General features: G+C 46.5%; 1 protein-coding gene across 2 annotated transcripts in view; it reads right to left on the bottom strand.

Moving 5' to 3' along the window:
- Positions 1–4,476: 4,476 nt before the first annotated feature.
- The window catches only part of exoc6 (exocyst complex component 6), a 70,021-nt gene continuing 53,859 nt past the window's right edge, over positions 4,477–20,638 (bottom strand). Inside the window, exons 20-23 of one of the 2 annotated variants that reach the window (XM_080466708.1) lie at positions 15,994–16,072; positions 15,839–15,912; positions 8,048–8,160; positions 4,477–4,689 (exon numbers count right to left, since the gene is read on the bottom strand). In XM_080466708.1, coding sequence (XP_080322834.1) covers positions 4,563–4,689; positions 8,048–8,160; positions 15,839–15,912; positions 15,994–16,072 — 393 coding nt within the window. In that variant the 3' untranslated portion in view covers positions 4,477–4,562. Of the gene's footprint in view, positions 4,690–8,047; positions 8,161–15,838; positions 15,913–15,993; positions 16,136–20,638 lie in introns of both variants that reach the window. The other variant, XM_080466709.1, reaches the window with a different exon arrangement.

Consider the following 20,638-nt stretch of genomic DNA (forward strand, 5'->3'; position numbering starts at 1 on the left):
TTAATTCCTTGAATTATGTTGAATTGAAAAGATAATCCTCATTTAGACACCTGACGTCCTCTCCCCCAGAGGACTGACTCGTCTGCTTCCTGTCTAACGCTGGAATCCAGAGTGGTGACGGGCTGACCTGAGGTTTTCTGAGGTTATGAGCATGCTCTGTTGCTGTTGAGAGGGAATACTGCGATAAGACAATGACAAATACATTTTACTTTAAAGAAAACTTGAAGGTCAAGCTTGCGACAGTTTGCTTCACTTTGCCTTATTAAGCAACCGGGAATAATCCAACATGTCAAACGTCAACAGTTCACTAATCATGCAGCCAAAACAACAGAGACACGACTAATTAGTGAACTCTACTTTACCTGCTGAAGTCCACCTGGGGGACGCTGGTGCACGAGCTCATGAAGTCAGGTTCCATATCGTCACTACAAAATTAATAGTTTGAGGAGTTTGATCACTAAAGAAGAGCGATGATGAGACGCTGATGGATGAAGACATGAGGACAGATGTGTCTCCACTGCTGGACAGAAAATACTGGTTATTGCTATTAAATTAGTTACCTATTACTGTTAAATGACTGATCTAGCCGTACATTTACGAGTGAGGGATAAATATGGCACAATATTTTATATTTATTATCAAATACAGTAGGATACTTAGAAAATCCACCGTAAATATACAGCAACAGGTCACAGTGGGGAGCCACTGTCTGATCCACCAGAACAACAACAAACACAACAAGGATCCCACATCAGGCACCGAAAGGAAAACTTTCTCTAAGCAGCTCCCAGGGTGGAACTTTTTGAAAACGCTTCGTGGAAATGAGAGGAACACCGCTCCTGGTCCTGGTAGTGCACATACTCAGTAGAGCCAATCAGAACAAAGTTTCCTCCATGGCGTCATGACTCCCAGTCCATATTCTCCTAGACTGGTACTTTTATTTTGACAGTCACCATAATAACAATCCAACTTGGTACTTTTATTTTGAGAGTCACCGTAATAACAATCCAACTTGGTACTTTTATTTTGACAGTCACCATCATAATCCAACTTGGTAGTTTTATTTTGACAGTCACTGTAATAACAATCCAACTTGGTAGTTTTATTTTGACAGTCACCGTAATAAAAACAATACACCATGATGGCATAATGTCTGTGTGTCTATGTATTATACATCTATAAAGCCGCTCAGCTCTCATTTGACTCTGAACTTTCCTGTTCTGAATAAAATCAAAGATCCACTGAAATGGACAGAAAATAAACTGAAGAAAACATTAGTTTCTCTTTAAAAAGTGATATTGTTGAATTTTAAGGGTTTCATTCCTGATTCAGTCCGTTTCTGTAGAGGAGGAGGAAGAGGAAGAGGAAGAGGAAGAGGAAGAGGGAGATCAAGGCAAGTGCCACTAGCAATCCAGGGAGTCAGGACCAAATGTGACCTTCCCAGAAGGAAGATGATGGTGAGGAGGAGGAGAGGTGGAGGAAGAAGTTGACGGTGAGGAGGTGGAGGAGAAAGAGGAAGAGCAGGAGGAGTATGGTAGAGGAGGAGGTGGAGGAGGTGGAGCAGGAGGAAGAGGTAGAGGAGGAGGAAGGTTACGGTGAGGAGGTGGAGGATGTAGAGGAGGAGCAGGAGGAGGATGGTAGAGGAGGAGGGGGAGGAGTCTCCTTCATGCTCAGGTCAGGTCAGTATGAACATGTCAGCAGAAGAGGAGGCGTCGCCCAGAGTCCAGGCGGTGGCGGCGCTCAGGACTCAGCATGAGGATCATCTTCCTCCGTTCCTGCTGTATTTCTGTGGGGGTTACAGCGCCACCTGTAGGCCTGGCAGATGTACGACACGGTGTTGAGCCGTGTGGATGGAAATGTTTAAAAGAATGACTTCCTGCCGCTGTGGGCGGGGCTAAAGTGTGGACATGTGGGCGGGGCCTCAGCGCTGCACTGGTACAAACCAGTGGAATGAGAATGAGCAACGACGGCAGAATTCTTTCAACCTTTAATAGTCGGACCGGTCCAGCCTCGGACATCAGAGTCACACAAACATTTACAGTCCAACAGAAAGCTTCTCTCACTCAAACCTCCAGGAGTTACACTTTTACTTTGGGTGTTTGAGTCTCTGGTAAATTCAGTGTGCAGCAGACAAACTGCAGGAATTATTACTTTACAAAATATGCAGTATGTACAGGGGCATTTACAAGCAACTTTCTAAAAGAGGCAAATCAGGGAGAAGAAAACTCAATGGGACATTCTCAGTGCAAAACCTGCGGCTGAATGGAGAGCAGAGACGGAGAACGTCAGGAAACATGCAGGAGGCTGAGAGAACCCGTTTATTGCTTCCTGGATTCTGGAATCTGGAGCTTCATCTCATCCTGAGGAACAAAAAGAACCGAGAAGGAACCGACGGAGCCCAGTGAGGGGGGAGGAGCCACACTGGGAGGAGAGGAGCCACATCGAGAGGGGAGGAGTCACACGAAACACACCATAGGAAACCACCAGAACAGAGTCCTGATCCGATCCGAGACCCGATCCGATTCGAGTCCTGATGCGAACCAAGTCCCGATCCTAACCCAGTTGCGGTCCAAACCGAGACCTGATCTGAATCGAGTCCAGCCGACAGATCTGAAGTGGTAAACTACCAGATGGATGGCAGTATTTAGCCTTGTTTCCACAGTGCCCCTTGATGCCGGTACGGGTCAGGTCGGAACCGGTTGTTGTGCGTTTCCATTGACTCAGAACCGGTACCAACCGGTACTATTGGTACCCATTTCTCACTACCCCTCCACTTGGATACCAGGCTCAATGTGCCGGATGTGAGGGGGAGGAGCTTCAACACTGCCGTCTGCTCATTGGTCCGTGACAACCGCTGTTCTCCCAGCAAGCAGCCATTTCCAATCAGTTCTTCTGCAGCAATCAGGAAACTTTAATGAAAATGTCCTCCCGTTATGGCGTCACATCCTGCATGATTACGCACCGTTCATAACCCCGCCTACATTTCAAACCGAACCCCGTGTAATGGAAACACGGCACTGATATGGGTCTGGTTACAGATAGCCGACCCCACCCGACCGGCACCGGCACCAAGGGGCACTGTGGAAACGATGCTTTTGGTCGCAGGCAGAACCGGTGGAACCCAAACTCTAAAGAACCGGTTTCAGACATTCACCTTAGGATCGCTGGGTGTTCCAGTGGAACTCCTCCCAGCTCGCCGTCAGCCGGTCTGAACTAGTTCTGCTGAAAATGTAGACAAACGACACACAGCAAGCCAATCCTCCAGGACCCCAACAAAAACATCACTTCTTGTCAAGAACATCGGTCTTTTCAAGACGTCATCATCCGTCCATCAGTGAGCAACAGCAGCTGCAGTATCGGGACAACGCGTTCAATTCACTCTCTTTCATCTCTGAACTGGGGGTGGCGCCGCCCTGCTGGTGTCTGATGACGACTCATGTGAGAAACATCATGAAGGACACAGAGAGCTGGAGGGGATCGAACCGTGAACGCCGGCAGAGTGCCACCTGATCGAAAGTGGAAACAAAGCCGCTGCTCTCAAACCGTTTTCTTTAAAAAGAGGTTGGTTTAAGGTTTAACGGCTTTATTGGGAAATGATTTGGATTCATCTGGAGTGAGAAGATAAAATATCGTTTCAGCCGAGAGGCGAACGAGTCGAATCCACAAAACATCTTCCTCAAATTAAGACTAATTAATATTATTTATTCAAAAACAGCCGCTGACCCATACTGTCAGATTCCGTTTCTTTAATGGCCCGTTTACATTACGACACCATTTTCGGTCTGTTTACACATTCAGTGTTCTGCAGTTTCCATGGAAACAGAGTTTTCAGAAGGAGGCAGTTCTGCAGGACATGAGCTCCATGTGATCAGGAGGAAATGTCAGGACTGTGAAAGCTCTTACTTTGGTCAGTCTTACACTTTTTAACAGATTTTGATGTTATAAAATTTACATTTTATTGTGTTATTTAGGACTCGAATATACAAACAATTAATTATCCACAGCAGGAGGTCAATTCTACTGTTTTACTGAATCACTAAACATGGAGTTATAGAACCCCAAACAAAGATTCTGATTTCTTCCTCCATGATTCCATCAGCACCGTCATCAGACACAAAACAGACGTGAACCTGTGTGTGTGTGTGTGTGCGTGTGTGTGTGTGCGTGTGTCCTCTGACACGTTGCTGTGATACTTCAGCTGCTGCAGCTCCTCTCACACATACAAAACATAGTTTGTCTTATCATAGCAGTTAAAAATACTTTACAGACACTTTACTCTTTATTCCTGTTAAGAGTCCAGTAAACTGTGTGTGTGTGTGTGTGTGTGTGTGTGTGTGTGTGTGTGTGTGTGTGTGTGTGTGTGTGTGTGTGTGTGTGTGTTATTTACATGAGTATTCAGTCGTATATAACAGTAAGAGATATGACTTCTACGTCTGTTTGCTTTTGCTTTTCCTTCATGCCTTTGTGTGTGTGTGTGTGTGTGTGTGTGTGTGTGTGTGTGTGTGTGTGTGTGTGTGTGTGTGTGTGTGTGTGTGTGTGTGTGTGTGTGTGTGTGTGTGTGTTTAGGAGGACATGCCATTGACCAGGCTCCTCAGCTGTTTCACCACAGTCTCTATCAGCTTCTGTTTGTCCCGGTCGTTCTTCCTGAACTGAGAGAAGATGTTGTTCTTCTTGGTGGTGTCCTTCATCCTGGAGACAGACAGACAGACAGACAGACAGACAGACAGACAGACAGACAGACAGACAGACAGACAGACAGACAGACAGACAGACAGACAGACAGACAGACAGACAGACAGACAGACAGACAGACAGACAGACAGACAGACAGACAGACAGACGCTTTGGTTTGTCATTGAGGCGTTTGGATCAAAGCAGACAAAATAACGACAATTCATCACTTTACACAAAACACACAATCTGCTACACACACCAGTTTAGAAAACATCATGACACCGTGAACCTGTCAGCATTAGCCTACATGTCAGCATTAGCCTACATGTTAGCATTAGCCTACATGTTAGCATTAGCTGGTGGTTACATGTTAGCATTAGCTGGCGGCTACATGTTTAGCATCAGTTGGTAGCTACATGTTTAGCATTGACTGGTGGCTACATGTTAGCATTAGCATGCAGCTACATGTTTAGCATTGACTGGTGGCTACATGTTAGCATTAGCATGCGGCTACATGTTTAGCATTGACTGGTGGCTACATGTTAGCATTAGCTGGCGGCTACATGTTTAGCATTGGCTAGTAGCTACATGTTAGCATTGAACTGAGAAAGACTTGAGTTATTGGCTCATATTGTGAACACAGCTGCTCTCCTGCTTTTCTTACCCTGTTAAACTGAAACTGCACTAATGCTAACGCGCTACAGCCCCTCCGCACCCTCCATAAGAACAAGAAGAAAAGTCGTCAGTGACGTCAGCCCGCTGTAGGAAAGTGTTTTTTCACCAGGAGAGTTCATGCTCCATGAAGAAGCTGTCCAACTCACAGGCCACGTCCCCTAACCACAGGCCACGCCCCCTCACCACAGGCCACGCCCCCTCACAGCAGCAACACATCTGTGAAGCAGCATTTTTTCTTTTAAAATGCAGCTTATTTCTCACCTCCAACGTTTTCAGAAACACATTACTCTGAAGTGTTTCAGTAATAAAAGAGAAAGTTTGTGTCTGAGCGCCATGTTGGTCTGGTTTGAACTCCAGGAGCTGACAGCTCTGAGTGATGCGTTCAGGGGCATCACGTAACTCCGCCCTCCCACATGGTAACGAGCTGCGGCGCTCGTACAGCAGCGAGGTTACAAGCTAAACATGATTAAAATATGACTGATGGTCACTAGTGAGCTGGAACACGTAGAACACATCAGTGCCAAAGCTTCAGGAGTGCAGCACCACCTTCAGCCTGGATGGTTGGAACAGACCAACCACTTTACTTCTGCCAGAAGGAGCTGGACACAGAAAATGAGGCCGCGGTGCTGAACGTTCTTCTTGTTCTTATGGAGGTTCTTATGACTCGGCCTTCAGACCCTCAGGCCAGCTTAGCTTCTGGCTACGGTCATAGAGATCATTAGGTTATATGAGATTCTTTGTATGAACAGAAAGAGTTTCAGTGAAAACTAGAGGAAATGAAAGCTGCAGAGAAGCTGGATGGAGAGAATACAGGTGGAGAACAGGATCAGAAGAAGCAGTGAAGCTGCTGCACCTACCCCCGGTAGACTCTGAGCAGGGGCAGATAGCAGGGGCAAAAGAAGAGCAGAGAGCAGTTAGACAAAGACAGACAGAGAAAAGGACAGTTACAATCTGAAGACATTATAAATTTAATGAGACCATGAAACACTTCATACATACGTTCTTCTAAACTTCATTAGAGCCTGAAGGAGGTTTTTATTAGTGAAGCTGCTGCTGTTCTCAAACCAGGAGTACAAACCTAGGGCTGTACTACCTACTCTGGGTTTCCTCTTACCCAGGTAACTTCAGGATTAACTCTGGGTTTCCTCTTACCCAGGTAACTTCAGGATTAACTCTGGTTTCCTCTTACCAAGGTAACTTCAGGATTAACTCTGGGTTTCCTCTTACCAAGGTAACTTCAGGATTAACTCTGGTTTTCTCTTACCAAGGTAACTTCAGGATTAACTCTGGTTTCCTCTTATCTAGGTAACTTCAGCATTAACTCTAGGTTTCCTCTTACCCAGGTAACTTCAGCATTAACTCAGGGTTTCCTCTTACCCAGGTAACTTCAGGATTAACTCTGGGTTTCCTCTTACCCAGGTAACTTCAGGATTAACTCTGGTTTCCTCTTACCAAGGTAACTTCAGGATTAACTCTGGTTTCATCTTACCAAGGTAACTTCAGGATTAACTCTGGGTTTCCTCTTATCTAGGTAATTTCAGGATTAACTCTGGTTTTCTCTTACCAAGGTAACTTCAGGATTAACTCTGGTTTTCTCTTACCAAGGTAACTTCAGGATTAACTCTGGTTTCCTCTTATCTAGGTAACTTCAGCATTATATCTGGGTTTCCTCTTACCCAGGTAACTTCAGGATTAACTCTGGTTTCCTCTTACCAAGGTAACTTCAGGATTAACTCTGGGTTTCCTCTTACCAAGGTAACTTCAGGATTAACTCTGGTTTTCTCTTACCAAGGTAACTTCAGGATTAACTCTGGTTTCCTCTTATCTAGGTAACTTCAGCATTAACTCTAGGTTTCCTCTTACCCAGGTAACTTCAGCATTAACTCAGGGTTTCCTCTTACCCAGGTAACTTCAGGATTAACTCTGGGTTTCCTCTTACCCAGGTAACTTCAGGATTAACTCTGGTTTCCTCTTACCAAGGTAACTTCAGGATTAACTCTGGTTTCATCTTACCAAGGTAACTTCAGGATTAACTCTGGGTTTCCTCTTATCTAGGTAATTTCAGGATTAACTCTGGTTTTCTCTTACCAAGGTAACTTCAGGATTAACTCTGGTTTTCTCTTACCAAGGTAACTTCAGGATTAACTCTGGTTTCCTCTTATCTAGGTAACTTCAGCATTATATCTGGGTTTCCTCTTACCCAGGAAACTTCAGCATTAACTCTGGGTTTCCTCTTACCCAGGTAACTTCAGGATTAACTCTGGGTTTCCTCTTACGGAGGTAAGTAAAAATACTTTCTCCTCTCCTCTCTGCTGCAGCTCAGCGCTGAACTCGCGCACTAATCACTATCATCTGAGAATGGGCGGGGCATTTTCCAAGAGATCTGATTGGTGGGGAGGTGGAGCTTTACACTCACTGTGATCTTATCCAGAACATATCCTGCTCCGGAGCAGAGGCCTGTACTACGTACCGTGATCAACATATCCAGGATCTCTCTCTGTTTACTGGGTTAACTTATCCAGACTCATGGTCCTGATAATCGTTACTAGGAAGCAGGTTATCAACTCGCTGGTTCAACCCAGTGTGCGCCTTGACATGAAAGGGGCAGAGTTTGCGGCATCACACACACACATACGCACACACACAGAAATCCTTGTGCTGTTGTATTGTATTGTTGTGTAGTAATGCAGGTACTTACTTTTCCAAAAGGGCCAGTGCGGTGGCAGGGTTCACCCTCAGGTACTTGGAGGTGGGCTGGCCATAGTCTGCCAGGTAAGTGGACCAGTCCCACACCATGAACAAGTCCAGCAGCTGTCCAACACACACACACACACACACACACACACACACACACACACACACACACACACACACACACACACACACACACACACACACACACACACACACACACACACACACACACACACACACACACACACACACACACACACACACACACACACACACACACACACACACACTGCTGTCATACAGTGACATCTTGTGGTCCCTGATGGTATGCCCCACTGGGTTTTCATATTTAAGTCTCGACTTCATAAAAGTCGCAGGTCCAGAACGTCCAGAAAATGCGCCCAAAGCAGTGGGACTTTTTTGGAAGACATCAGGACAGAACGTTCAGACTTGTGTTGGACCAGAGGACGAATCCCCTCGTCTGGCCTCACACGTGAAACCACAGTAACTTAACCTGTGAATACTCACAACTCCAAGGTCTCCCTTGGGTTTAGTGCAACTAAATACAAGTTCCTCCGGGAAACCTGCCCTCTGAAACCACAGCGGAGTATTTTACTTCAGACTGATATTGGGGGGAAAACTCCAGGATTACTGCGTTTAATACCACAAACCACAGGATTAGCTTTGATGCTAATGCTAGTTTGCGATCAATGAGGTAGCCAGCTTGTCTGCTCTGGTGTTGCTGCCCCCTGCTGTTCATCTGGGGATCTGCTTTACTTTCATAACACAGAGACTCCTTGTGGACATATTAGCAACAGCAGCTACTTTTATTTAAACAATTACACAAAGTTTTTTTTAATATTTCTACACTCGACATGTGGCTGTTTTTTGGGGTCAGTTTTCTCAGAATTCTGTGTTTGTTTGATTAAAAGTTGAAATAAAGAAGTTAGTAGGACTCAGTTTATTGGTGAAGTGTGTAGTGCATGAAAACATGAAATGAATCACAGTTCAGTGAGAGCTCACGAGGTGCAGATTGTGAATGTTGATGTCACGATGACAGTCAAGCCCCGTTTACACGTTTCAAATGAACATGCATAGTTTTTGTGTTTTTGCGTTTACATGGAAATGTTTTAAAAACAATGACGGCAGAAACGATGTAGGTGAAGTTTCCATGTTAGTCCACTAGTTGGTGCTGTTGTTAGTTTTAGTACTGAACACGGACATTCTAGTGGACAGACCACCAAGTTGGATTATTATTATGGTGACTGTCAAAATAAAACCACCAAGTTGGATTGTTATTATGGTGACTGTCAAAATAAAACACCCAATTTGGATTGTTATTACGGTGACTGTCAAAATAAAAGTACCCAGTCCAGGAGAATTGGCTCTACTGAGCATGTGCACAATGAGGAGTTACCGCGGCCGTGGAGTGTATGACCACATGACCAGTAGCATCATTCCCGCTGTATCCAGGGAGACGAAGCCTGAGCGTTTTCATAAAGTTGTTTTTCCCCGTTTCCATGGAGATAGATTCTGAGAGTTTTCAAAAAGTTCCACCAGCGGTTTGTTGTGTTTTATTTGAAAAATATGTTGTGTGAACGGCCTAACCGGGAGCAATATAGTGCAACCAGAAGGTTCTGACTGCAGAGCAGCACTGACATCAGAGCAGCACTGTGCAGAGCAGCACTGACTGCAGAGCAGCACTGACCGCAGAGCAGCACTGACAGCAGAGCAGCACTGACATCAGAGCAGCACTGACCGCAGAGCAGCACTGACCGCAGAGCAGCACTGTGCAGAGCAGCACTGACTGCAGAGCAGCACTGACTGCAGAGCAGCACTGACCGCAGAGCAGCACTGATAGCAGAGCAGCACTGACATCAGAGCAGCACTGACCGCAGAGCAGCACTGACAGCAGAGCAGCACTGTGCAGAGCAGCACTGACTGCAGAGCAACACTGACCGCAGAGCAGCACTGACAGCAGAGCAGCTTCAGATTTGCTCCAGCTTTCTGCTGCTCCACCCTGAGTCTGAAATGACCCCCACATGACCTGTGGTCACCCCTGATGGAGATGACCCCCCCCACACAGTGTATGTTAATGCCACAGGGGGAAACAGCTGGGTGTTTGTTCACGTTGAAAGAGCAGCTTAGTGATAATAGCATTATTCAGGCTTAGCGACGACACTATTCTTCTCACCTGGAGCTCATGAGGAGCCGTGAGCAGGAGGGAGGCTCGTCTCCCACAACTCCATTTCTGCTTCTTACCCCGATACGTTCAAACTACCTTCAGACAACAATGTGGCTGAGAATCACTAAATAAAAGTAGTCAACTCGTGACTCCAGGATGAAGAAAACCGGGCTCCTGCTTCTTCTAAGTTTTAAATATTGTTATTTATTCCTTAGAGTCACACGTGGAGCGGTCACTTGACTTTTGTTGTTTCTTTATTTTCTGATTGTTCAATGTCCAACATGGAGACGTGTCATCACTCTCAGGTCAGTCAGGTTTGATGTAGATTGTGAATATGGCTATGGTGATAAGGGTTAGGGTCAGGCCATGTTTACCAGACTATGACTTGAAGCAAAACTGTTGTTGTGTTTTGGGGTCTGTTCACATGACAATTGTGCCCGGAGCCACTGGGAACTTAAGTTTTAGAGAACGGCTCCCGAGGTGGAAATGTTTGAAAACACTTGTCGTGTAGATGGCGGAGGCGCTGCTCCTGCTCCTGGTCCTGGTCCTGGTCACCACGTTCGTGATAACTAGTTCTTCTGCACATGCTCAGTAGAGCCAATCAGAACAAAGTTTTCTCGAGAGTATTATGGCTCCCAGTCCATATTCTCGTGGATTTGGTAGTTTTATTTTGACAGCCGCCTGGTTCTGCAGGTTGCTTTGCTCATGAGGAATTGTTAAATTTTCTTTGTAAAAATGCCTTGAAATGACAATGTTGTATTCTGCGCTATACAAACAAAGTTAAATTGAATTGACAGTCCTTGTAATGACAATCCAACTTGGTAGTTTTATTTTGACAGTCCTTGTAATAACAATCCAACTTGGTAGTTTCCTCTCCTTCAGGTGTGGTTTGGTTCTGTACTTATTACCTGAGCGTAACATTAACAAGTAAGATAATCCCGTTCGGTGTTTTGAGCTGAAAACTCAGATTACAAGTTATTTACAGAAAAACAACAAGCACAGTTTGTTGTAAAATGATTCTTTCTTCCCTTCAGTTCCCCGCTGACGTGGTTGCTGAGCTCCTCCCACTGTGACGGAGACTCCAGCCATCCATGGAACTACGTGTTCAGTCAGTTCTCACAGCCCTTTGTTCAGGCAGCTCATGAAGGCCGGCTGGAATCTGGAGCATCCAGTATACTGAGTCCCAGTATTGGTTTTCCAGGACGTGGACGTCAGTCCCTCCACAGTCCGTCTCTACATCTCAGGGATTTCCAAGAAGCGTTTGTAATTTCACTCTTACAATACCATGACTCAGCTCGCCCAATAAATAACCCAGTATAACTCATTACCAACCAATATAATCCAGCATAAACCATTAGAACAGAACAGAATTACTTTGTTAATCTCAGGAAGAAATGCTTGGCAGCATTGCTCACCACAGAATCAATAAGAAGTTAAAACATTAATACAACAATAAACATTAAATAAGTAAGATTGACATAAACTGAACCAGTGTAAAGAATTAATAACCAGAATAAACCATTAGAAACCAGAATAAACCATTAGAAACCAGAATGAACCACAATAAACCATTAGAAACCAGAATAAACCATTAGAAACCAGAATGAACCAGAATAAACCATTAGAAACCAGAATAAACCATTAGAAACCAGAATAAACCAGAATAAACCATTAGAAACCAGAATAAACCATTAGAAACCAGAATGAACCAGAATAAACCATTAGAAACCAGAATAAACCATTAGAAACCAGAATGAACCAGAATAAACCATTAGAAACCAGAATAAACCATTAGAAACCAGAATAAACCATTAGAAACCAGAATGAACCAGAATAAACCATTAGAAACCAGAATAAACCATTAGAAACCAGAATAAACCATTAGAAACCAGAATGAACCATTAGAAACCATTAGAAACCAGAATAAACCATTAGAAACCAGAATGAACCAGAATAAACCATTAGAAACCAGAATAAACCAGAATGAACCAGAATAAACCAGAATGAACCAGAAGAAACCATTAGAAACCAGAATGAACCAGAATGAACCAGAATAAACCATTAGAAACCAGAACTGCACAATCTGTCATGCTAAGATGTTAATGTGGCTCGGTAGGCAGAGCGGTCCAATCGCAATGTCGCAGGATCGATTCCCGTCCCACCTGTCCACATGCCGAAGTGTCCCTGAGCAAGGCACTGAAGCAAAGTGCTCCCAGTGGATGGACAGCGCCACCAGTGGATGGACAGCGTCCCCCAGTGGATTGGCAGCGCTCCCAGTGGATGGACAGCGCCCCCAGTGGATGGACAGCGTCCTCAGTGGAAGGACAGCGCTCCCAGTGGATGGACAGCGTCCCCCAGTGGATGGACAGCGCTCCCAGTGGATGGACAGCGTCCCCCAGTGGATGGACAGAGCTCCCAGTGGATGGACAGCGTCCCCCAGTGGATGGACAGCGCCCCCAGTGGATGGACAGCGTCCCCAGTGGAAGGACAGCGCTCCCAGTGGAAGGACAGCGTCCCCCAGTGGATGGACAGCGCTCCCAGTGGATGGACAGCGTCCCCAGTGGATGGACAGCGTCCCCAGTGGAAGGACAGCGCTCCCAGTGGAAGGACAGCGTCCCCCAGTGGATGGACAGTGCTCCCAGTGGATGGACAGCGTCCCCAGTGGATGGACAGAGCTCCCAGTGGATGGACAGCATCCCCCAGTGGATGGACAGCGTCCCCTTGTGGATGGACAGCGCCCAGCATTGCTGCCGCCTCCTCACACAGTGGAAAGCTGCTCCAAGTTAAATCCACTTATCTTTTATTTTGAAACGATTCATTACAAGATGTTTGAAGCTCACGTATGACAGGCAACTTGAAAACGTTATGACTCTTTGAAGACAATGCATCTGCAATTATGGAAAATGATGTTTTTAAAAAGCTGTCTGTGTCCCATTCTACACACCAGCACAATGAGGTGACAGTAAACGGTTAGACGACGATGACATAAAGACATTAGAGACGGCAAAGTCAAAGGATGAGGAGCTGGTGGAGCACACACCACCCGGTCCCCTCAGGGTGGGGTCAACAGGCCAGGCAGTCACAGTAACAAATGGCGGGCGTCATGAGCCGCATGAAGGAAACTCAACAACACTCAGGACATGTCCTTCATCTGGCGTGGGACATGGCGGGACCTGCTTATTATCAATTCAGTCTTTTAAAGTTCTCTGTGGTTTGGAGACAAACCTCAGGTTCAGTAATGAACTGCAGCCTGCGTCCATCATGGACAGGAGAGGAGGACAGGTTTAAGTTTACAGTGTAAACCATCTTAAAAGCTTCACTTTCTCTTTTTAAAGTTCAGGAATAGAATCTCCCCGAACCACTGGGGAGTGATAACCATGAACACTATGATGGTGTTAAATGAAAAGAGAAAGCCTTGGTAGTGTTTACATCAGTTTACATCACAACGGTGCTCAGTCACGTTGCTGGCACCGACCCGCCTTCCAGCTGACGGCGAACCCCCGGCCTGCAGGACACCGGGGGCGACGGGGCGACTGCTCCTCCGGCCACGGCCCCAACCCAGCCCCGAGCGGAGCGAAGAATTAAAACAAATAGAAGAAAGTTTACATTGACTGTTTCTGCCTTTTGGCAAAAACTGCAAAATATATTTGATCAAGCAGTGAGGTGGACGGAGGGGGGGGGTTCTATTCAGCGCTGCTCATCTATTGAGAACTTTACGGTAGGTGATCGATGAGCGAAATGACAAGTCGACTAAAAACTATTTTCAAAGTTGATTACATTGAATATTCGTGGCAGCCAAGCAGAACAGTTTCCTCTGCCGTGTCCTGACTCCCAGTCCATATTCCCATATTATTTTTTTATTTTGACAGTCACTATAATAACAATCCAACTTGGTACTTTTATTTTGACAGTCACCATAATAGCAATCCAACTTAGTAATTTTATTTTGACAGTCACCGTAATAACAATCCAATTTGGTAGTTTTATTTTGACAGTCACCATAGTAACAATCCAACTTGGTGGTTTTATTTTGACAGTCACCATAATAACAATCCGACTTGGTGGTTTTATTTTGACAGTCACCGTAATAACAATGTGACTTGAGAATGTCCGTGTTCTCCCAGTGTTCATGTTTAGAACTCATTGTTCTCTGCTGTATCTGCATCTGTGTGTGTGTGTGTGTGTGTGTGTGTGTGTGTGTGTGTGTGTGTGTGCTTTCAGTACTAAAACTAATAACAGCACCAACTAGTGGACCAACATGGACACTCCATTGCTTTCTGTGTTTACATCATTGCCGTTTAAATGGACATTGTTTTCAATATATTGTAAACATGAAACGATTCTGATATTAAAACAAACATTTTCACTTGAAGCGTTGTCGTGTAAACAAGGCCTTCGTGCAACTCCACAGGAATCAGAAGATAAAAAAAAAAAGCTTTCAAATAAACTCTTTTAATTGATGTTGACTTTTATTTGTAAGATTAAAAGATTTGAGTGAAATCTTTCTAATCTCAAAGATGTGCTGACTCGCATCAATAATCCATCGATTTTATGAAAAATATAAGTCATAATTTATAAAGGACTGAAGACAATATAATTCCCTTATAGATCAGGAGTGTTTCTCTGACCTCAAACTCTCAGTACTCCAGGTAAGCAGGTCAGATTGTAAGTCAGTTTAATTTGTTGTTTTAAAGTTCTGCTGTGTCTTCTTTGACAGAATCCATCAGTATGTTGAGCTGAGCCTCGTCCTCAGGCTCAGATTAACCGGTCAGCGCTTCACATACCTGTGTGTGTGTGTGTGTGTGTGTGGGATTAGGAGTGTTCATGTGCAGGTGAGTAAAATGTCTGAAAGTTGAAAAGGACACTGACTGATTTGGTTTTGCATCTTCTCTTGTGGTTTCCTATGGGGACACTTCGTATCGCCTCTGTCTCTTTATCGTACTTTTCAAACTATCAGGCCCCGTTTACACAACCAAAGTGAGTTTCATGGTGTCTGGGGGGTCCCTTCACATGACGATGGTGTTCAGAGTCCCTGCAACCGTCACTTTTCCAAATCGGCTCCCAAGGTGGGACTTTTCTGTCCCGGTTGTGATCCGTCCCCACAGCGACAGCCGGAGGCTACAGAGCACTGGTACTGCACATGCACACAAAGGACCTGTTGGACTCAGGTGTACAGGAAGTGTTGGACTCAGGTGTACAGGAAGTGTTGGACTGTACAGGACCTGTTGGACTCAGGTGTACAGGAAGTGTTGGACTCAGGTGTACAGGAAGTGTTGGACTGTACAGGACCTGTTGGACTCAGGTGTACAGGAAGTGCTGGACTCAGGTGTACAGGACCTGTTGGACTCAGGTGTACAGGACCTGTTGGACTCAGGTGTACAGGAAGTGCTGGACTCAGGTGTACAGGACCTGTTGGACTCAGGTGTACAGGACCTGTTGGACTCAGGTGTACAGGACCTGTTGGACTCAGGTGTACAGGAAGTGTTGGACTCAGGTGTACAGGACCTGTTGGACTCAGGTGTACAGGACCTGTTGGACTCAGGTGTACAGGAAGTGTTGGACTCAGGTGTACAGGAAGTGTTGGACTCGAGTGTGCAGGTGTGTGCTCACCTGTCGCAGGTCGATGAAGGCCAGCTGCAGCGTGTCTCCTTGGAAACCGGGGACGGGCTCTGAGCTGGCAAACACTGAGAAGGTGGAGCAAAGCGACGCTTGTTGAAGGTGAAGCGTTGGTCACACACGGCTCATTGTACAGGAGGGACACTCACGTTCACACTGAATGACGTCCAGGTTGAACTGCTGGACGGCTCCCATGCTGATCTGTTTGAGCTCCGTGTCCAGCAGCATCTGCATCAGGGACGTGGACAGATGCTTACAGGCCGACATGCAAGCAGTCTGAGCCACTTTCCCCTGCAGAGAGAGAGACAGAGGGACATGGACGAGAGGGACACGGCAGGACACAATGAGACAGAAGGTCCAGAGGAGGGAGAGGACATGAAGAAGAAAATGATTTGTGTGTTCAGGATGGAGGAGTGAAGAAGGTGTGAGTCCAACGAGACAGTGAACAGAAGACATATGGAGCAAAACAGGCAAGGCTTCACTTCAGAGGCTGCAGCAGTAAAGGACCACCACCACCAAGAGGTGGTCCAAGAGGACCAGAGCTCAGGACCCTGGTCCAGCTTCTAGCTCCGGGGTGTCAAACATCAGACCAAGCTGGGCTGCCAGGGACGGTTCAGTCCGGCCGGGGACAAGAGCTGGACTGGGTGAACATGAAAAGACCGACGATGTCACCCAGGATGCAGCTTCACATGGTTTGTGTTTGAGGACGGGTGTCCTCTGACCTAAAGCTTGTGGAGAAATGTGAAGGTGTCTGTCCAGACGTGCCGGGTGGATGTTCATGAGGATAGAAAGATCCAAGCAAGAGCACCACCAGTCTTTACTCTACGAGCACTAACTACTAGTTAATCACAGTATTCTGTGTGTGTGCAGATACACTATATTGCCAAAAGTATTTGCTCAGCTCTCCAAATCATTGTATTCAGGTGTTCCAATCACTTCCATGGCCACAGGTGTACCAGAACAATCAGCTGGACATGCAGACAGTTCCTACATGATTAGTGACAGAATGTGTTGCTCTCAGTGAATTCTGGTGTGGAACCGTGACCAGAGACCACCTGACCAATCAATTGTGGTGGTGGTGGAGGGGGGGTTTGTAGTGATGGAGGGGGGGTTGTGGTGGTGGACAGGAACTCTGAAAGCTTCTGAGGGAAAGTTTGGAGACAGTCACTTCCTGTTCCAACATGGCGGCTCCAGAGCACGAAGCAGGTCCATAAAGACCTGGATGGTCCAGTTGGACCGTCCTGCACAGAGTCCAGACTGCCAGCCAGGCCTTGTCCTCCCACATTAGTGTCTGGTCTCTCAAGTGGACCAACATTCCAATAAACACTCTTCCAGCTTGTGGAAAGTCTCCTAGAAGACATGGAGCTGTGAGGACTGCACCGTGTGGACAGACATCAGGTCAGAGCCTCAATGGGAGCTCACTCTACTTCATGTGTGTGTGTGTGTGTGTGTGTGTGTGTGTGTGTGTGTGTGTGTGTGTGTGTGTGTGTGTGTGTGTGTGTGTGTGTGTGTGAGAAGGCAGGCGAGCAAATACTTTTGGCAGGAAGCGGACCACTGCATGCAGGTACAGCCAGAAACATATGAGCTCCATGAAAAAACACACGCAGTAACACGTCACACACGCCCACAACACGGTGTGGACAGTGTCTCCTCCACCTGAGCGTCCCTCCTCAGGTGGTGGAGACACTGTTCACACACGCCCACAACACGGTGTCAACAGTGTCTCCACCTCCTGAGTTTCCCTCCTCGGGTGGTGGAGACACTGAGCCAGACTCTGAATGGATTAGTGACCTGCAGAACATCAACACCATCCATTCTCATAGAGACGCATGCAAAGACTGAGCAGGAGGACGTGGTGGCGTCCTGCTGAAGGTCATGTGAAAGGACAGGTGGTGTATTGACAGAGAATTCAGGGTCAAACCTTCCTGCTGGTTATGAAGACGATGCTCCCTGGTGTCTCCTGGTGTCTTCCTCATACCACAGAAACCCTCCAGTAAAAGTGTCTCATTATTAAGGTTCTGATTTTATTAACTCATTTAATACAAGAAGCAACTTTGTTTGTATTCCGTCTGATGTAGTGAGACGATCGGATCAATAACTGGACCTCCATTCTGAATGATCCACATGTGGGAAGTGACAGAACGTTCCTCAGGAGAACAAGGAACCTTCATGTTGGAGCAAGAAAAGCTTCTTAACTCGGGAGGAGCAGCTCAGTTTGAGTTCAGGAGGGGTTTTCTTTTTAATAACACTACAGTGAAGCTGCTGATGGAGGCTTACTGATGGAGGTTTGCTGCTGGAGGTTTAGACCGATGGAGGTTTAGACTGCTGCAGGTTTAGACTGCTGGAGGTTTAAACTGCTAGAGGTTTAGACTGATGGGGTTTAGACTGATGGGGGTTTAGACCAATGGAGGTTTAAACTGCTGGAGGTTTAGACTGCTGGAGGTTTAGACTGCTGGAGGTTTAGACTGCTGGAGGTTTAGACTGCTGGAGGTTTAGACTGCTGGAGGTTTAGACTGCTGGAGGTTTAGACTGCTGGAGGCTTAGACTGCTGGAGGTTTAGACTGATGGAGGTTTAGACTGCTGGAGGTTTAGACTGCTGGAGGTTTAGACTGCTGGAGGTTTAGACTGCTGGAGGTTTAGACTGCTGGAGGCTTAGACTGCTGGAGGTTTAAACTGCTGGAGGTTTAGACTGCTGGAGGTTTAGACTGCTGGAGGTTTAGACTGCTGGAGGTTTAAACTGCTGGAGGTTTAGACTGATGGAGGTTTAGACTGCTGGAGGTTTAGACTGATGGGGTTTAGACCGACGGAGGTTTAGACCGACGGAGGTTTAGACCGCTGGAGGTTTAGACCGCTGGAGGTTTAGACCGCTGGAGGGTTTAAACTGATGGAGGTTTAAACTGATGGAGGTTTAGACCGATGGAGGTTTAGACCGATGGAGGTTTAGACCGCTGGAGGTTTGAACTGCTGGAGGTTTAGACTGCTGGAGGTTTAGACTGCTGGCGGTTTAGACTGATGGAGGTTTAGACTGCTGGAGGTTTAGACTGATGGGGGTTTAGACTGATGGAGGTTTAGACTGATGGAGGTTTAGACTGATGGAGGTTTAGACTGCTGGAGGTTTAGACTGATGGGGTTTAGACTGATGGGGGTTTAGACTGATGGAGGTTTAGACTGCTGGAGGTTTAGACTGCTGGAGGTTTAGACTGATGGAGGTTTAGACTGATGGGGGTTTAGACTGATGGGGGTTTAGGGATGGAAGACCTAAAGTGACCTTTCTTCCTATCTGAACAGGGTTTGAAACCGTCCCCACAATCTGTCTCCATCCTGTCTTACTATCCTCTGACCCTAACTGGTCCTGCAGGTTTCTTCTCCGCTGAGCCTGGTTCTGCAGGTTTCTTCTCTGAGTCTGGTTCTGCAGGTTCCTCCTAGTCTGAGCCTGGTTCTCCAGGTTCTTCCTCCTCAGTCTGGTTCTGCAGGTTCCTAGTACCTCTGAGTCTGGTTCTGCAGGATCCTCCTCCTCTGAGTCTGGTTCTGCAGGTACCTCCTCGGAGTCTGGTTCTGCAGGTTCCTCCTCCTCTGAGCCTGGTTCTGTAGGTTTCTCCTCTGAGCCTGGTTCCACAGGTTTCTCCTCTGAGCCTGGTTCTGCAGGTTCCTCCTCCTCTGAGCCTGGTTCTGTAGGTTCCTCCTCCTCTGAGCCTGGCTCTGTAGGTTTCTCCTCCTCTGAGCCTGGTTCTGCAGGTTCCTCCTCTGAGCGTGGTTCTGCAGGTTCCTCCTCCTCTGAGCCTGGTTCTGTAGGTTTCTCCTCCTCTGAGCCTGGTTCTGTAGGTTCCTCCTCTGAGCCTGGTTCTGTAGGTTTCTTCTCTGAGCCTGGTTCTGCAGGTTCCTCCTATTTTTAGCCTGGTTCTGTAGGTTCCTCCTCCTCTGAGCCTGGTTCTGCAGGTTCCTCCTCCTTTGAGCCTGGTTCTGTAGGTTTCTCCTCTTAGCCTGGTTCTGCAGGTTCCTCCTCCTCTGAGCCTGGTTCTGTAGGTTTCTCCTCCTCAGAGCCTGGTTCTGCAGGTTCCTCCTCCTCTGAGCCTGGTTCTGTAGGTTTCTCCTCCTCAGAGCCTGGTTCTGTAGGTTCCTCCTCCTCTGAGCCTGGTTCTGTAGGTTTCTCCTCCTCAGAGCCTGGTTCTGCAGGTTCCTCCTCCTCTGAGCCTGGTTCTGTAGGTTTCTCCTCTGAGCCTGGTTCTGCAGGTTTCTTGCTCATGGTGAATTATTCAGTTTTTCTCTGTAAAAGTGCCTTGAAATGACTTTGTTGTATTTTCTGCTAAAACAGTAAAAATAACATTGAACACATTTTTTCTGAACTTCAAAGCGTTAATATCTGGGTTTTATTTTGAAAACCCTGTTTCTTTTTCCAATTGTCAGTGGAATTCTATTATTGTAACTCTTAAATGCAAAATAAAGTAGCAGATCGTGGGTATAAGATTTGCAGAAGGAATGTGAAGAAGGATTTTTTCATTCTTATACCATGGACTCTTATTTTGTGGACTAAACCCATGAGGATACTGGTTCCTGTGGTAGATGTTAGGAGTGTGAAGTTTGTACTTGTACTAAATATGCAGATCAAATCACATTTCACCACCAGCTCAGGCACAAGCAGGACACCTCTCATATTTACTGCCACTGTTAGGGCTTTTCCACCAAAAAGAACCAGGTTCTAGTTCAGGGCCGGTGCCAGAGCCGGTTCTTAAATGAGCACCACCAAAGAACCGGTTCTCTTTACACCGTTACCGGAGCCAAGTGAGAGCCACGTCA

The sequence above is a fragment of the Lipophrys pholis genome (assembly GCF_963383615.2).
Source record: "Lipophrys pholis genome assembly, chromosome: 1".
Classification (NCBI taxonomy): domain Eukaryota; kingdom Metazoa; phylum Chordata; class Actinopteri; order Blenniiformes; family Blenniidae; genus Lipophrys; species Lipophrys pholis.